The sequence below is a fragment of the Muscardinus avellanarius genome (genome assembly GCF_963383645.1).
Source record: "Muscardinus avellanarius genome assembly, chromosome: 3".
NCBI lineage: Eukaryota > Metazoa > Chordata > Mammalia > Rodentia > Gliridae > Muscardinus > Muscardinus avellanarius.
This window is the reverse complement of record NC_137788.1, coordinates 129,825,690-129,843,071: the sequence shown is the minus strand read 5'-3', so window position 1 is coordinate 129,843,071 and position 17,382 is coordinate 129,825,690. Positions and strand designations below refer to the sequence as shown.

Below are 17,382 nucleotides of genomic sequence, written 5' to 3'. Positions count from 1 at the left end.
CAAAAAATAAAATAAAGTAGGGCTAGGGGTGTATATTGGAGGTAGAATTCCCCTGGGTTTAATCTCCAGTACTACTAAAAGTAAAAGTTACATTCTAAACTTTTTTGTTGGGCTCAGTCCTGAATTGGGACATCTGAGTAGGGATGAATGCTATGATTTAGAATTTTAAGTCTCTTGGCTTTAGTATCTCTGTGTCTCTGCACAGGGTCTCCTTCAGGCACTCTGTCAGTGCATACTCAGTCCATATCAAGAGTGTTTTTCAGATCACTAGGACTACTTAGTACCAATAGGATTCTGGCCTCAAACCTATGATCCTCTTCTGTCAGCCTCCCAAGGACTAGGGCTACGTGTGCCACTCCAACACGCCTGTCTGGGTTTTAGAAATATCCTCACAGAAGTGTAGTGCATGTTCCTTGGTAGCATTTTGGATTGCTTGATTGCTGCTAGTACTTGGTAAATCATGGAACAGGAGAGAGAGGTAATAAGTAGCCTCATTTCTGGTTCAGTTTGGTATAAAAGGAAAAGAGCTTTTAATTATATTCCACATTTTATTTAATTTGGCTTTAACCACATGTCTTTCTCTTAGCCAGTGATGAAAAACCAAGAAGTACTTTTTGGAGTCATAAAGACACTATTTCATAGTAGAGGCTTCTGTGCTCCCCTGCCTTCCATTGTGTGCAGCCTGCTGAGTTTATGTTAATACATGAATAGCTAATCCAGATGGTAGAAGTGCCTGAGGATATAAACAAAACCTCATTTCAGGCAGCTATCAACTTTGGATAGGAGCCATTCTAATTAGTGATGACTTTCTCAATTTGTTTTAAAATTTAATTTTTAACTGCATGTTTTCTTGGTTTTTACCTAGGTTGCAAAATGTCCTCCTGTGCTTGAGACCTACCGACTGCATGTCCTACATAAACTAATCAATGATTTTCCATCTCCTGGAGATACATTAGAAACAGAAATATGGTGCCAAAAGAACTCCTTATCTTTCTCTGACTTCGGGTTATTTGGACCTAATTTTGTATCAAAGAGGGGTATACAGACACGCGGCTACTCCTAAAGAGACTCTGCTGTGTAGGATCATGGACCATCCTAGTAGGGAAAAGGATGAAAGGCAACGGACAACAAAACCCATGGCACAAAGGAGTACACACTGCTCCCGACCATCTGGCTCCTCGTCATCCTCTGGGGTTCTTATGGTAGGACCCAACTTCAGGGTTGGCAAGAAGATAGGGTGTGGGAACTTCGGAGAGCTCAGATTAGGTAAGAACTTGGTTACGTCAGTGGTTCCACTAACAAAAAGAACGATTGCTATAATAAGCCTGGATGTGTTTCAACACAGTGTTTATAGATTTATGAGTAGTTTCTCTTAAGTAGGACCTGTTGGTATAAGAAGTAAAAAATTTGTGAAAGGGGCTATAGTCATTATCAATCATAATTTTATTATTCAAGGTTCATCTCTCATGTGTGACAGGCTTTTACATTTTCCACTAATAAACCAGATGAAGTAACACATGCCTATAATCCCAGTACCCGGGAGGCTGAGACAGGAGGATCACAGGTTCAAGACCAACCTCAGCTACTTGTGGAGACTGTGCTTCCAAATAAAAAATAGGGCTGAGAGTTTAACTCAGAGGTAGAGTGACCCTGGGTTCAACTCCTAGAGCAAAAAAAAGGTGTGTGGGGGGATTAAGGCCTTGCTTTCATTCAGATTCTACCCTGGAAGAGAAAAGAATAAGTTCTCAGCAAAATCCAGATTTAATCTGCAAGGATATATTTTCTGTTTAGAGAGGTTTTCCAGTAAATACTGTTTCCTGGAATTCCCAACACTAGAATTGGGTTAAACCTCCAGAGAGAAATTATGAAATATCTTCTTTTTCCTTCCTTCCTTTTTTCTTTTTTTCTTTTTTCTTCCTTCTTTTCTTTCCTTCTAACTTTTTTTCTTTTTTTTGGTGGTACTGGGGTTCCTGGAAACCCTTCTACCTCCGGGCTACACTCCCAGACCTATTTTATATTTTTATTTTGAAACAGGGTCTCCTAAGCCAGTGAGGCTGGCTTTGAACCTGCGAGATCCTCCTATCTTCGCCTCCCAAGCGCAGGGATTACAAGTGTGCGCCACCACGCCCGGCTCCTTCTAACTTTTTAATTTCTTCATTTCTTCATGTTTTTCTTTTTTTGTTTATGGTACTAGAGATTGAACCCAGGGAATGCTACCTCTGAGATATACCCCCAGCTCTTTTATATTTTATTTTTTTTGAAACAGTGTCTGTCTAGGTTGATGAGCGTCTCACTCCTTGCCGAGGCTGACCTTAGACCTGTGGTCTCCTTTCTCAGCCTCTCAAGTACTGACATTACAGGGGAGCATCGCCATGCCCAGCTCCATCCCCCTTTTTTAATTCAAGTATGAATTTATGGATAAGATGGTGAATAATGACAATAAGCTTGACGATGAGTTTGAGAGAAAAGTACACTGGGTATTTTTTTATAAGCCACCTTATGTAAGTAGGAAAGAGAAAATTATAGAATTTATAAAAGGACATCAGCTTGGAGAACATAAAAAGATCCCCTTTTGGAGTATTTTCTTTTTCTTCATGACTATTAACGGTATTGATTATTGTGGAGACAAATTTTAAGAAACTTTGACTCTTGGAGGAATGAGAGGGTGGGAATATGAGATAATTATTATTTGTTACCTCTGCTATTTTTTTTTTTTTTTTTTTTTTTTTTGAGCTGGGGATTTAACCCAGGGCATTCTACCTCTGAACTACATCCCCAGTCCTACTTTGTTTTTTTGGTGTTACATGGGGTGGAACCCAGAGGCTTCTACCTCCGGGCTATACTCCCAGACCTTTTTTATATTTTATTTGGAAACAGGGTCTCACTAAGTTGCTGAGAACCTCACTATGTAGCTGAGGCTGGCTTTGAACCTGTGCAGTCCTCCTGTCTCAGCCTCCCAAGCATGGGGATCACAAGCATGTGCCACCATGGGGGCCCCAGCCCCATTTTTATTCTTTATTTTGAAACGATGTCTCTCTAAGTTGCAGAGCGCCTCACTAGGTAGCTGAGGCTGGTTGTGACCTGTCTCAGCCTCCCAAGTACTGGGATTACATGTATGTGCCACCATACCCAGTTTACCTCTTCTGTTTCTGATGATTCTGCAAAAGATGATGGGGGAAAAAAAATCTTACCTCTGATCCATTGAGAACCTTGAAGAAACATCACTATACTAGCCAGGGATCGCTGGGTAGAGAATTGAATTTAGGGATGCTGAGCATGAATTTATTTTTACTGATTGAGGGCTAGCAACCTGGAATTTTAAGACCTGACTAAGATAATGAAAGGACTTTTATATTTAGCAAAGCTAGCAGAGGCTACTGAGGAGTAAGTTGTGTAATTTCAAACTACTTGGCTTCCTAGCAACCACTCAGTTGCTTTGGCAACTAGTTTCACGAATATTCATTTATGTAATAGATTGACTTTAACCATCACAGTACTACTTGCATTAAATAGATCATGGCGTAAATATGCACAAAATTACTGATGGCATAGTTTCTAATGTATATAAATTTGTGCATTCTCAAGTGCCAACACACCTATTTTATTTTTTATTTTGAAACAAGGTCTCACTTTGTTACAGAGAGCCCAGGTAAATTGCTGAACCTGAGATCCTCACTGCTCAGTCTCCCAAGTACTGGGATTACAGGCATATACCACCATACCCTGACAAGTACACAGTAACTTTAGTGACATCCTATTTAAAAACAAAAATTGCACTGGGCATGGTGGTGCACGCTTGTAATCCCCGTGCTTGGGAGGCTAAGACAGGAGGATCGCACAGGTTCGAAGCCAGCCTCAGCTACTTAGTGAGGCTCTCAGCAACTTAGTGAGACCCTGTTTCCAAATAAAATATAAAATGGGTCTAGGAGTACAGTCCGGAGGTAGAAAGCGTTTGGGTTCCATCCCCAGTAACACCAAAAAAAAAAAAAAAAGTAAATAAAAATAAAAAATAAAAAAAAAATAAAAACAAAAATTAAAAAGGACTACGAGTGTATTTCAGAGGTAGAATATCCTTGGTTCAATTTCCAGGGTCACACATAATAAAAAACTCCACGCAAAACAAATTGACAGAGAAGTTTGGTGAATTCAGAGAAGCAGTATCATGTGATAAAAAACAGGATTTATGCTGGTGGGCATGAGGAAGAGGCTACAGGATACACAAGCTCTAAGTGTTATGAAAGTGCTGAGAATATTACCAGAACAGCAGCTAGTGATACATGACTGGGTCATAGGATGTGAAGTGAATGAAAAGATGAACCAACTCTTAGGTTAGTTGGGACCAGATTGTGGTGTTTGTATGGGATTAAAGCAATTGGACTTTATCCTGTAGGTAATGGGGTGGAATTATCAAGGGTTTTCCAACAAAGGAGTGACATGATCTAGTTTGTATTCTAGAATGCTAACTCAGGTAATTACATGATTAAGTCATATAATGACGTTGATGCTTCTAGATTTTATTCTATTGTAATACTTACTGAATTGTACTTTCTTCTACTATCTCTTGATTCTGAGATATGGTCAAGAGGTCGTACTTTGCATTATTAATCTTCATATCCCAACTCCTTTGCTTGTATATGATTTATATAATTGGGTGCTCAAGAAATGTTTGGCTGAATCGTCTGGATCAGAAAAGGCAGTGCCTCAGTTCTTAGCTTAATAATGAAATGAACAGAGGAAGATGTGAACTAGAAATCTAGAAATTTTAGGATAGGGAAGATATGGTCACTAGTTATTTGAAGGAGAGGGGATTGAATCCAGGGATGTTCTACCTCCGAATAACACCCCCAGCCCTTTTTAAAATTTTTATTTTAAAACAGTGTCTCTCTACTTGCTGAGGCCATCCGAAACTTGCAATCCTCCCATCTCAGCCTCCCAAGTACTGGGATTACAAGTTTGTGCCACTGTGCCAGGCAGGCAAAAGATTTGAATAGACTTTTCTCTAGGTTATGAAAGGATGACCAATAAACACATCAAAAGATGGCCAATATCATTAGCCGTTAAAGAAGTACAAATGAGAACCACAGTTACCACTTCATATCCACAAGGAAGCTTAGAATTAGGAAATAAGTGTTTGCTGGGGAGGATGTGTGAAAATTAGACTTCATAACATCTGTGGTCGGCAACGTGAATGGTATGGCCACTTGGGAAAACGGTCAGGTGGATCCTTAAAAGTGGAAACAACTCAGACATCTTATCATAATAATATACCTGACACAGGCTACAAATGCTTAAAAAAAATAGAGGTTTATTTAGCTCAGTTTTGGAAGCTGAAAGTTCAAAAAAAAGTACAGGCTTGGTGAGGGCCATCTCTTGGCTGCTTTGCCTCAGGCAGATGGGTAGTGTGATTGATGGAGCAGGATTGCTCAGGCTTGTTCCTTTTATAACAACCCCCTTTGGAGAACTCAAGGGGTCTCACAAGAACTGCCTCCAAAGAGAGCACCCCAGTGGCCCAAGACCCCCACGAAACTTGTCTCATAAAGGTTCTACTGACTAGTACAACCCTGAGGACCAAACCTATAGTATATGAACTTTTGGAAGAACAAACTATATCCAAACGATAGCCATAGATAAGTAAAATGTATTATTTAGGCTTAAAAAAGAACAAAAAGGCATACTTACAACATGGATGAAACTTGAAAAGAATATGTTAAGTGAAAAAAGTCCATCACAAGGAAAATCACATATGATTCCATTTCTATGAATTGTCTAGAATAGGCACTCAGAAATACAAAGTAGACTTATGTGTTTAGGCTGTGTTTAGGGTGGGGGAGGGATGGGACTGATGGGTAGGTAGTAGCTACAGCGTGTGAGTCTCTGTTCCCCTTCCCCCTCCAGGTAATGAAAATGTTCTAAGATTCATTGTAATTGTATACCTCTGTGAACATACTAAAATCCATTGAATTATGTGCTTTTTTATGGGAGAGATATTGGGAATTGAACCCAGAAGTTTTCTACCTCTGAGCTATACTCCCAACCCTATTTTATCTTTTATTTTGAAATGATCTAAGTTTCAGAGGGCCTCACTAAATTGTTGACACTGGCATAAACATGCTATCCTTTTGTCTAAGCCTCCCAAATACTGAAATTATAGGCATGCACTACCACACCCAGCTCCTTTATTTATTTAATTTTTTAATTTCTTAATTTATTTTATTTATTTATTTATTTATTTTGCGGTACCGGGGATGGAACCCAGGGACATTCTACCTCCGAGCTCCACCCTCAGTGAAATGGTCTCACTGAGTTGAAGGGCCTCAGTAAGCAGTAGCTGAAGCTGTCCACAAACCGCGATCCTCCCATCTCAGCCTCCCGAATGCTGGGATTACAAGTGTGCACCACCACGCCCGCCCTAATATTTTTAATTTTTTTGCGGCACTGGCAATGGAACCCAGGGACATTCTGCCTCCAAGCTGCATCCCCAGCCCTATTTTTTATTCTTTGAAGCAGGGTCCCACTGAGTTGCAAAGAGCCTAAGTAGCTGAGGCTCTCCTTGAGCCATGATCCTCCTGTCCTCCCAAATGCTAGGATTACAAGCATGCACCACTACTCCTGGTTTCCTTTTTTTATTTTTAACTGTATAATAGTCCATAGTATGTAAATACTACATTTTGTTTATCCTTTCATCTGTTGATGGACATTTGTGTTCTTCCATCTATTCATTTATTGGCTATTGTAAATGGAATGAAGTTGGTGGTTTCTTAGGCTTAGTTCAAGACACCAACAAAATAGTTCTTTTGTTTTTATTTATTTATTTTTTACATTGCTGGAGATTGAACCCAGTTTCATGTATGCAAAGGAAGAATGCTACCACTTAGTTTTACCTTCAGTCACCAGAATTGAGGTTTTTGAGGGTTTTTTTTTTTTGTAACGGTACAGGAAATTGAATCCAGGGACATTCTACGTCTGAGCTACAATCCCAGCCCTTTTTAAATTTTATTATTTGGAAACAGGTTGCGGACAGCCTTACTAAACTACTGAGGCTGGCTTCAAGCCTGAGATCCTCCTGTCTCAGCTTCCTAAGTACTAGGATTACAAGTGTGTGCCACCATGCCTGGCTCCAGAATTTAGTTCTGATGTAGAGGGAGAAGCAGAATTTCTGAAGTAAGATAAACTATGAAGGAAGGAACTGGACGTGGTCACGGTGCACGCTTGTAATCTCAGTACTTGGGAGGCTGAGAAACATGTTTCTTTCAGGGCGTACTGAGGCTTGGACACAGGAATAGTCTATCTCTGAAATAGACACCGCAGCCCTTTTTAGTTTTTATTTGGGAAGAAGGTATTGATAAGGTGCTGTATCCAAGCTTCTGTTCCCCCCACACCCAGAAACATGTTTAAAAAAATTCATAGTAGCATTATTTATAGTAGCAAATAAATAGTCATATTCACACATGAAATGCCACACAATATTGAAAACATATGAACTACTAAAGCATTTAACAAAATAAATATCATAGACAAAAGGAAAAGATCTGTCAAGGAAAAGAATTTAGAAGCAAAACTGATCTGATCTCTAGCAATAGCAGTTGAAACAAATTCTTTTTAGTGGCAAATTATTTTATGTGGAAATTATTGATTGGAAAGAGGCACAAGAAAGTCACTGGAGTGCTGAAAATATTCTCTCTCTGATATTTACTTTAATGTATTTATGGATATATAAAAATTCATTGAGCACTTATTATTTGTATGCTTTGCTGCATATAAGTTATACCTAAAAAAAAGTGAAACTGTAAATGTAAAGTAAAATTATCCAGGTAGTAACATTGTTTGTGCAAGAGGATTAAAATTTGCTTTTTGGGATGGGTATGGTGGCTCATGCCTGTAATCCCAGTACTTGGGAATCTGAAACTGGAGGATCACAGATTCAAGGACAGCTTAAGCAAGTAGTGAGACTCTTATCAACCTAGTCAGACCCTGTTTCCAAATAAGAAATAAAATCAGGCTGGGAGTGTAGCTTGAAGGTAGAATGCCTCTGTGTTCAGTCCCCAGTACCAAAAACAAAAGACAAAAAAAAAAATTGCGTTTTGAAGTTAATATTGTATGTCAGTGACCTTCAGGAAGAGCTGCTTCACAATCCCTGACTCTAAATAAAAGCTGAAAATTACGTTCCAGATTCTTTAGGAAATTGCCCAAATAATTTAAAATAAAGCAAAATGTAAAAACGACAACAGCCAGGTATTGTGATGCAAGCTTGTAATCCCAGTGCTTGGGAGGCTGAGACAGGAGGATTGCAGGTTCACAGCCAGCCTCAGCTACTTAGGCATTTTGCAACTTTGTGAGGCCCTGTTTGAAAACAAAGAATAAAAAATAGGGCTGAGCATGCAGGTCAGAGGTAGACTGTCCCTGGGTTCAATTCCCTGTACAACAGAAAAATAAATACACACAAAAAACAAAAAGCATGTAGAGTAACATTGCTCCTGTTTATATAGGTACTGTCATTAGCTGGAAGTGGTGGTGCACACCTGTAATTCCAGTACGTGGGAGGCTGAGATAGGAGGATAGTGATCAGCCTTAGGAATTTAGTGAGGCCCTGTTTTATTTTTTATTTTACTTTTAAATTTAATTAATTTATTGTGGTACTGGGGGTGGAACCCAGCGACATTCTACCTCTGACCTATACCCCCAGCCCTATTTTTTGTTCTTTATTTATTTTTATTATTATTATTTTTTTTGTGTGTGTGTGTCTAGGGGATGGAACCCAGGGGCATTTGACCTCCGAGCTACACCCCCTGCTCTATTTTTTATTCTTTATTTTATTTTATTTATTTATTTTTTGGTGGTACTGGGGTTCCTGGAAGCCCTTCTACCTCCGGACTACACTCCCAGACCTATTTTTACATTTTTTTTTAAATTTGGAAACAGGGTCTCCTAAGCCAGCGCGCGCGGCTGGCTTCGAACCTGAGTGATCCTCCTGTCTCTGCCTCCCAAGCGCGGGGATTACAGGCGTGCGCCACCACGCCCGGCCTATTCTTTATTTTTTGAAACCGAGTCTCACTGAGTTGCAGAGGGCCTCACTAGCTGAGGCTGTCTGAACCGCGATCCTCCGGTCTCAGCCTCCTGAGTGCTGGGATTACAATTGCGTGCCACCATGCCCGGCCTTATTCCTTAATTTTGAAACAGGGTCTCATTAAGTTGTAGAGGGCCTCACTAAGTACCTGAGACTGGCCATGAACCTGCGGTCCTACTGTCTCAGTCTCCCAAATGCTGGGATTATAAGCATGTGCCAATATGCCTGGCTTGTTTTTTAATTTTGAAATATGGTTTCACTCTTTGTTGAGGCTGACCTTGAGTTTTGATTTTTATAATTTTTTTTTTTTTTTGTTTTTTGGTGGTACTGGGGGTGGAACCCAGGGCCAGGGGCTTTTCTACCTCCGGGTTATACTCCTAGACCTATTTTACACTTTATTTGGAAACAGGGTCTCACTGAGTTGCTGAGAGCCTCACTAAGTAGCTGAGGCTGGCTTTGAATCTGTGCGACCCTCCTCTCTCAGCCTCCTAAACGCTGAGATTATAAGCATATGCCATCACACACATTTCTCTCTCTCTCCTTCTCTCTCTCTCTCTCTCTCTCTCTCTCCCTCTCTCTCCCTTCTCTCTCTCTCTTTCCCTCCCTCCCTCCTCTCTCTCTCCCTCCCTCCCTCCCTCCCTCCCTCCCTCCCTCCCTCCCCCTCCCTCCCTCCCTCCCTCCCTCCCTCCCTCCCTCCCTCCCTCCTCTCTCTCTCTCCTCTCTCCCTCTCTCTCCCTCTCTCTCCCTCTCCCTTTCTTGTACTAGGGGTGGAGCTCAGGGGCTTTTCTACCTCTGGGCTATTCTCCCAGACCTATTTTATGTTTTATTTGGAAACATGGTCTCACTAAGTTACTGAGAGCCTCACTAAGTAGCTGAGGCTGGCTTTGAACCTGTGTGCTCCTCCTGTCTCAGCCTCTCAAGTGCTGGGATTACAAGTGTGCGCTGCCATGCCCATCTGACCCTGATTTTTTTTTTTTTTTTGGTGGTACTGGGGTTCCTGGAAATACCTCCGGGCTACACTCCCAGACCTATTTTATTTTATTTGAAAAATTTTTTTTGGTGGTACTGGGGTTCCTGGAAGCCATTCTACCTCTGGGCTACACTCCCGGGCTACACTCTATTTTGTATTTTCGAAACAGGGTCTCTTATGCCAGTGCGGCTGGCTTCGAACCTGTGCAATCCTCCTGTCTCTGCCTCCCAAGCGCGGGGATTACAAGCGTGCGCCAGCACGACCGGCTCCTATTTTATATTTTTATTTGGAAACAGGATCTCTTAAGCCAGCAAGGCTGGCTTCAAACCTATGTGATCCTCCTGTCTCGGATTCCCAAACTCGGGGATTACAAGCGTGTGCCACCACGCCTGGCATTGACCCTGATTTTTTAATCCTCCTGTCCAAGCCTCACAAGTGCTGGAATTACGAGCATTCGCTGCTGCTCACAGGTCTGCATAGTATACTATTATACTAAAAGCATTTAGTTAAGCCGGGCGTGGTGGCACAGGTTTGAAACCAGCCGTGCTGGCTTAAGAGACCCTGTTTACAAATATAAAAAGTATAAAATAGGTTTGGGAGTGTAGCCTGGAGGTAGAAGGGCTTCCAGGAACCCCAGTACCACCCAAAAAATAAATAAATAAATAAATAAATAAATAAATAAATAAATAAATAAAATAAAAGCATTAGTTATTAAAAAGGAAAAATGCAGCCAGGCATGATGGTGCACGGTTGTCATCCCAGTACTTGGGAGGCTGAGACAGGAGAATTGCACAGGTTTGAATCCAGCCTCAGCTACTCAGGTGAGGCTCTCAGCAACTTAGTGAGACCCTGTTTCCAAATAAAGTATAAAATAGGTTGGGGGTATTGCCCGAAGTTAAAAGGCCCCCGGGTTCCATTCCTAGTACCACACACACACAAAAAAGGAAAAACACATTTGGATTTTTTCTTTAATGTTGTAGTGCCATTATCTTATTCCTAATCATAATGTATACTTAAATCCTCTTTGAATGGAGGAGGCACTAGATTAAGCTGTCTTCTTTTCCCTAAAGTAGACCTGGTAACCAGTCTGAGGTACATAGACATAGTTACTTGTTTTAACTATTAATTGCCATAAATGTATTTGACTGGATTTTATTTATAAGTTCTAAGTAGCAATTTATAGAGGTATTACTTTCACTTTAGGGCAAGAAAATGTGACAGTTGGAGATCTTACTAAATTGGGTACCCAAGGCTATATGCTCCTCTATTAGTGTGGCTTTTAGAACTCAGACAGTTCTTTGAATTAATGCAGTATCTAGTGAAGCTTACGGTAAATGTTGTCTCTTTAGGTGACTTACTGAAACAGGAAGTCTTTATTCAGAAAGTTTTTATGGGCAGCATCACATCCAAGGCCCCTGCTTCAAAAGGGCTCAGTTTATATATAAATCTCCCAAACTACTATGTAATGCAGTTTCTCTTCCATTAATAATAAAAGAATTCATATCAGGAAGTGAGTTTGGGAAGCTTTGTCAATTTTATACAACAGATACTAAAAGCTTCAAGTGCTTGGAATTGTGCCACCCATCGATGGTATTTTCCTCTCCATTAAACTGCTTGACTTTTTCATTTATTGGTGTATTTTAATTTTGTTGCTTCTTTTTTTGTTTAGCTGAAGCAATTATTCATGTTAAGTGAGCAGAATTTTAAGCCTCAGTCTTTGTAATTACATTCTTCTAGAGAACTTCTAAGTTCTGTGTATCACTAGAGATAGAGGCTAGCCAGGCACTTATAATCCCAGTACTTGGGAGGCTGAGACAGAAGAATCACAGGTTTGCAGCCAGCCTCAGCTACTTAGTGAGCCCCTCCACAACTTAGTGAGATCCTGTTTCAAAATAAAGAATAAAATTAGGGCTGGAATGTAGCTTGGAGGTAGAATGCTCCTGGGTTTAATCCCTAGTACCAGAAAAAAATAAAAAAGGCTGAGTGTCTATATTTCCAGTTTTGTATTTGTCTCTTTAGGTTTTTGTTTTGTTGTTATTGGGGATGGAATCTCGGGGCAGGGCTGCTCTGCCATTAAGTTTTATCTCTAGCTCTTGTGTGTGTGTGTGTGTGTGTGTGTGTGTGTGTGTGTGTAACTGAAGATTAAACCTAGAGACATTGTATTTTGGAGCTACATCCCCAGTCCTATTTTCATTTTTATTTAGAAACAGGGTCTCACTAAGTTGTGGGGGGCATTGCTAGGTTGCTGAGGCTGGCAGCGAGCCTGTGATCCTGCTGCCTCAGCCTCCTATGCACTGGGATTGCAGATATGAATCACCACACCCAGCTTACCCAGCTCTTTTTCCTTTTTTCTTTTGAGATAGGGGCTCACTAAATTGCCAACTCAGCCTCTAGTTAGCTGGAATTACAGGCTTGTATTAGATTTTTTATTTTGAAACAGGGTCTCACTAAGTTGGAGAGGACGTAAGTAGCTGATGCTGGCCGTGAACCTGAGATCCTCCTGTTTCAGTCTCTCAAGCACTGGGATTACAAGTGTGCGCTACCATGCCTGTCCTATTTGCCCTATAGCTTAATACCCAAATGTCTGGACCTATTTCCATGTACTTTGATTGTGCACACAACCGAGTAAGAAGCTGGCATTCAGTGTTACTCACAGCCTGTCCCTGGTGAATTTTTCTGGTTTGACTTCTCATCATTTCTTTTTTTTTTTTTTTTGGTGGTACTAGGGATGGAACCCAGGGGCCTTCTACCTCTGGGCTACACTCCCAGACATATATATATATATATTATATATACTAAGTTGCTGAGAGCCTCACTAAGTAGCTGAGGCTGGCTTCAAACCCGTGCGATCCTCCTGTCTCAGCCTCCCAAGCGCGGGGATTACAAGCATGCGCCACCACGCCCGGCCTTAATTCTGCATTTTCTATTATGCCTCTACATCATTGTTCAAGTCGGCATTTTTGGTAGTAAATGCCCTTTATTCGTTCCTCTGTCCATCCTTCAGGCTCATTTGCAGTGCCACTTGAGCTCCAGTGCATCATGTTCCCTTAGCCAAGCTCTTCTGACTCTTCTATGCTTGAGTATTAACACCTATCACCATATGAGATTTGTTTGGCAGATGTTTGAGCCGCCACCTGCAAGACTCTGTGAGGCTCTAGAGGAGCTTTGGAAGGGTGAGGACTGAATGTTACTCACCTCAGATGTCTGACGTCTACATGTGATGGGTAGAAATCATTCAATTGCTTGCTTTCTTTCTTTCTTTCTTTCTTTCTTTCTTTCTTTCTTTCTTTCTTTTTGGTGGTTCTGGGGATGGAACCCAGGGGCATTTGACCTCCGAGCTACACCCCCTGCCCTATTTTTGTATTCTTTATTTTGAAACAGGGTCTCACTAAGTTGTGGAGGGCCTTCAGTAAGTAGCTGAGGCTGTCCTCGAACCGTGATCTTCAGGTCTCAGTCTCCCGAATGCTGGGATTACAAGTGTGTACCACCACGCCCAGCTTTAGTTAATTTTATTTAAAGTTGTATCCAAGCCAGGTGTGGCACATGCTTGTAATCCCAGTGCTTGGGAGGCTGAGACAAGAGAATCATAGGTTTGTGGCCAGCATCAGCTACTTAGACCCTATTTCAAAGTAAAGAATAAAATATTGGGCTATGGCTTGGAGATAGAATGTCTTTGGGTTCAATCCCCAGTACCTAAAAAAAAAGTTGTATCCAGCTTTCTTAAAGATACTTTTCATAAACAAGTATTTCAGGCTGGGCATGGGCAGACAGTCATTAACAGTGTGCAACAGCTTTTATTCATTGATTCATTTATTTATTTTGCAGTACTGGGGATTGAACTCAGGGACATTTTACCTTTGAGCTATACCCCCAGTCCTATTTCTTATTCTTTATTTTGAAACAAACTCACTGAGTTGCAAAAGGCCTCACTAAGTAGCTGAGGCTGTCTGTGAACCTGGATCCTCAAAATGCTGAGATTACAAGTGTGCACCACCATGCCCGGCTGCAACAGCTTTTAAACTACCTTCTTGGGGCAGGGCGTGGTGGCGCACGCTTGTAATCCCCACGCTTGGGAGGCAGAGACAGGAGGATCAAGCAGGTTTGAAGCCAGCCACGCGCGCTGGCTTAGGAGACCCTGTTTCCAAATAAAAATGTAAAAATAGGTCTGGGAGTGTAGCCCGGAGGTAGAAGGGCTTCCAGGAACCCCAGTACCACCAAAAAAAAAAAAAATTCCCTTCTTGGGTAGACTACCAAAATGAGCAAGCCATATAAAACCCAATGAAATCTTCATTTGATGCTCTCTTGTTAATTTTTACACCGCCTCATAACTAGTTACACAAGTCACAGGTCTGATTATGTCACTTCCCTTCCCCAAATCCTTTCATTTTAAACTTTGGTCTCTATTTTTGTAGGCTCTTTTGTTGCTCTAACTACCACTTGCCCATCTTCATCCTTGCTGGTCCTCATGATGCACGTTGTTGGGGTCCATCACCTCAGCCCATCCAACATGCTCAGTCTGTATAATCTTCTTTCTCATTTTTGTTTCTTTGTGCAGTTCCCTCTCCCTGAGATAGCCTTACCCATTCTTCCACTGTTAAAATCCTACTCATTCTTTAAAGCTTTGTGGGGGAGGGAGGAGAAAAGAGAGAATTTTCTTTCTGAGTTTTCTGGCTCTTCTAACCTCTATAATTAGTAATTAATTACCTTTTCTTCTTGCTCAGAGATCAGATCTAGGTTTATTCTGCTACACGTAAGCCATCACCTCAGTTCACTTTTAAGTGTTATTTGTTATTTTAAAGCGTGTATTTCAAACATTGAGTTACAGGCCTGGGGAATGGGTAAACTTTGAGCTCATATTTCCCTACTTCCCAGTGATCCTTATTGCTAAAACTGGGTTGGGAAGGAGAGGAAGTCAGTAATTCAAAAAGACCCCTAGGACAAAAATATAAGAAGCAGTAGAGTGTCTACTGTAGGGGCTAAATTCCATGTTATGTACCAAGCACTTGGAATGAAAGTTAAGGCTTCAGGGATGGGGGAGGGGAGATATGAGGAGCCAGGTACTCAGCAAATAATATGGGCTCATTTAAGTGACAGTTGTTTTTCTTGTTCTTATCACTCCACGTTGGTAGTCTAGATTTCTAGGACAATATTGATTACATTTAAAAGTAGGGAAGTTGAGAGGAAAAATTGTTTTAGGAGGATCCTTGAGATGTTGTCTGCCATAAAGCCACCGAGCTAGAATTCTAGTAAATAGTCAAAAGAGCTTTGAGAACCTTCTTATAGACAATAATGAGTTCCCCAAAAAGAGGTAGGTGGGAGCCGGGCGTGGTGGTGCACGCTTTTAATCCCAGCATTTGGGAGGCTGAGACCAGAGGATTGTGGTTCGCGGACAGCCTCAGCTACTTAGCGAGGCCCTCTGCAACTTAGTGAGAACCTGTTTCAAAATAAAGAATAAAAACTAGGGCAGGGGTGTAGCTTGGAGGTCAAATGCCCCAGGTTCCATCCCCAGGCCCGAAAAAAAAAAAAGTAGGTGGGATTAGGCAATAATTGGTTTAATTTGACACTATTCTTTATGACATCTAAAGTTGGCACTACATACCAGGACAAAAAAAAATACAAAATTTCTATTGGTCAGTGAGTTGGAAGACTGGGTTTGTGTTTATTGTGCCAGTTTTTTATTTTTTTTGTGGGTCTGGGGATGGAACCTAGGGGCATTCAACCTCCAAGCTACACCCCCGCCCCATTTTTTAAATTCTTTATTTTGAAACATGGTCTCACAAAGTTGCGGAGGGCCTCACTAAGTAGCTGAGGCTGTCCGCGAACCTTGATTTTATTTTTTATTTGGCAATTGGGTTTCACTAAATTGCTGAGAATCTTTTTAAATTGCTGAGGTTGGTTTTGAATCTGCAACCTTCCTGTCTCCATCCTCCTGAATACTAAAGTTACGGGGTGTGCTCTACACCTGTCTGAACTGTTTAAATTTTTATATTGGAAATTCTGGTGTTTCTTACTAGTTTACCTCATGTCTTAATAGTTAGAAAATAGTAAGTGTTGTGTGAGAAAAAGTGAGACACACACACACACACACACACACACAGCAGACAGGGAGGGAGAGAGAAGGGGAAAGATTGTTTGGTTTTCTTTTTATTAATAACAATTCTCAGGCTGGGTGTGCAGGTTTGTAATCCCAGTACTTGGGAGCCTAAAACAGGAGAGTCACAGGTTTGCAGCCAGCCTCAGCTACTTAGTGAGGCCCTCTGCAACTTAATGTGACCCTGTTTCAAAATAAAGAATAAAAAATAGGGCTAGGGGGTATAGCTTAAGGGTAGAATATCCCTGGTTCAATCCCCAGTTTTAAACACATGTGCACATGTGCCCGCGCGCGAGCGAGCGAGCGCGCTCTCTCTCTCTCTCTCTCTCTCTCTCTCTCTCTCTCTCTCTCTCTCTCTCTCACACACACACACACACACACACACACACACACACACACAGCCTCATGTACAATTTAAATTTTTAGATTCTCAAGCTGTTTTTATTCTAGTCCTGCTGGATTTCATTATCTTTGTTTAGCTTTCACTTATAAATCATGTCTTACATATATGGACAACTTTGGGAATGTGACCTTTCTCATAACCCTGTAAGCTAAGATTTTGCTTTGCATTTCCCATAAGAAATGTTACTAAACATATACATTCTGTTTTCCTTTAGGTAAAAATCTCTACACCAATGAATATGTAGCAATCAAACTGGTAAGTGGAATGTGTTTATAGTAATTATGTTTTCCTGTTTTTGTTTTTGTTTTTCCTTTGTGGGTGTGGGGATGGAACCCAGGGGCATTCGACTTCAGAGCCACACCATTCCCCCCACACTAGCTTTTATTCTTTAATTGAAACAGGGTCTCACTGAGTTGCAGAGGGCCTCACTAAGTAGCTGAGGCTGTCTGCGAACCACAGTCCCCTGGTCTCAGCCTCCCGAATGCTGGGATTACACACATGTGCCACCACACCCGGCTTTTGTTTTTGTGTTCTTGAAGCTACTTTCTTTTTACAGAAAATAATTGTAAGCATTCACAAAAATCCTAATGCTGGTTTTTCCCTTTATATATGATACCATAGTCATTTTTCTTCAATTATAGTGTCATAGTGATTGATCATTGTATATTATATAACACCTAATTATAGAATTAGATGATGCTAACTACAGTGTTAGCAGTGATAAAAGTTAGGTGATAGATAGCTGGGCGTGGTGGCGCGTGCTTGTAATCCCAGCATTAGGAGGCAGAGACTGTGGGATTGTGGTTCATGGACAGTCTCAGCTACTTACACCCTTCACAAGTCAGTGAGACCCT

The 17,382-nt window shown here is 41.1% G+C and overlaps 1 protein-coding gene across 4 annotated transcripts in view; it reads left to right on the top strand.

Moving 5' to 3' along the window:
• Positions 1 to 1,085: 1,085 nt before the first annotated feature.
• The window catches only part of CSNK1G1 (casein kinase 1 gamma 1), a gene marked incomplete at both ends in the record, with an annotated part of 111,848 nt that continues 95,551 nt past the window's right edge, over positions 1,086 to 17,382 (top strand). For all 4 annotated transcript variants that reach the window (XM_080693194.1, XM_080693192.1, XM_080693195.1 and 1 more), the window contains 2 exons: positions 1,086 to 1,266; positions 16,743 to 16,783. In XM_080693194.1, the coding sequence (XP_080549320.1) occupies positions 1,086 to 1,266; positions 16,743 to 16,783 (222 nt within the window). The remainder of the gene's footprint in view (positions 1,267 to 16,742; positions 16,784 to 17,382) is intronic.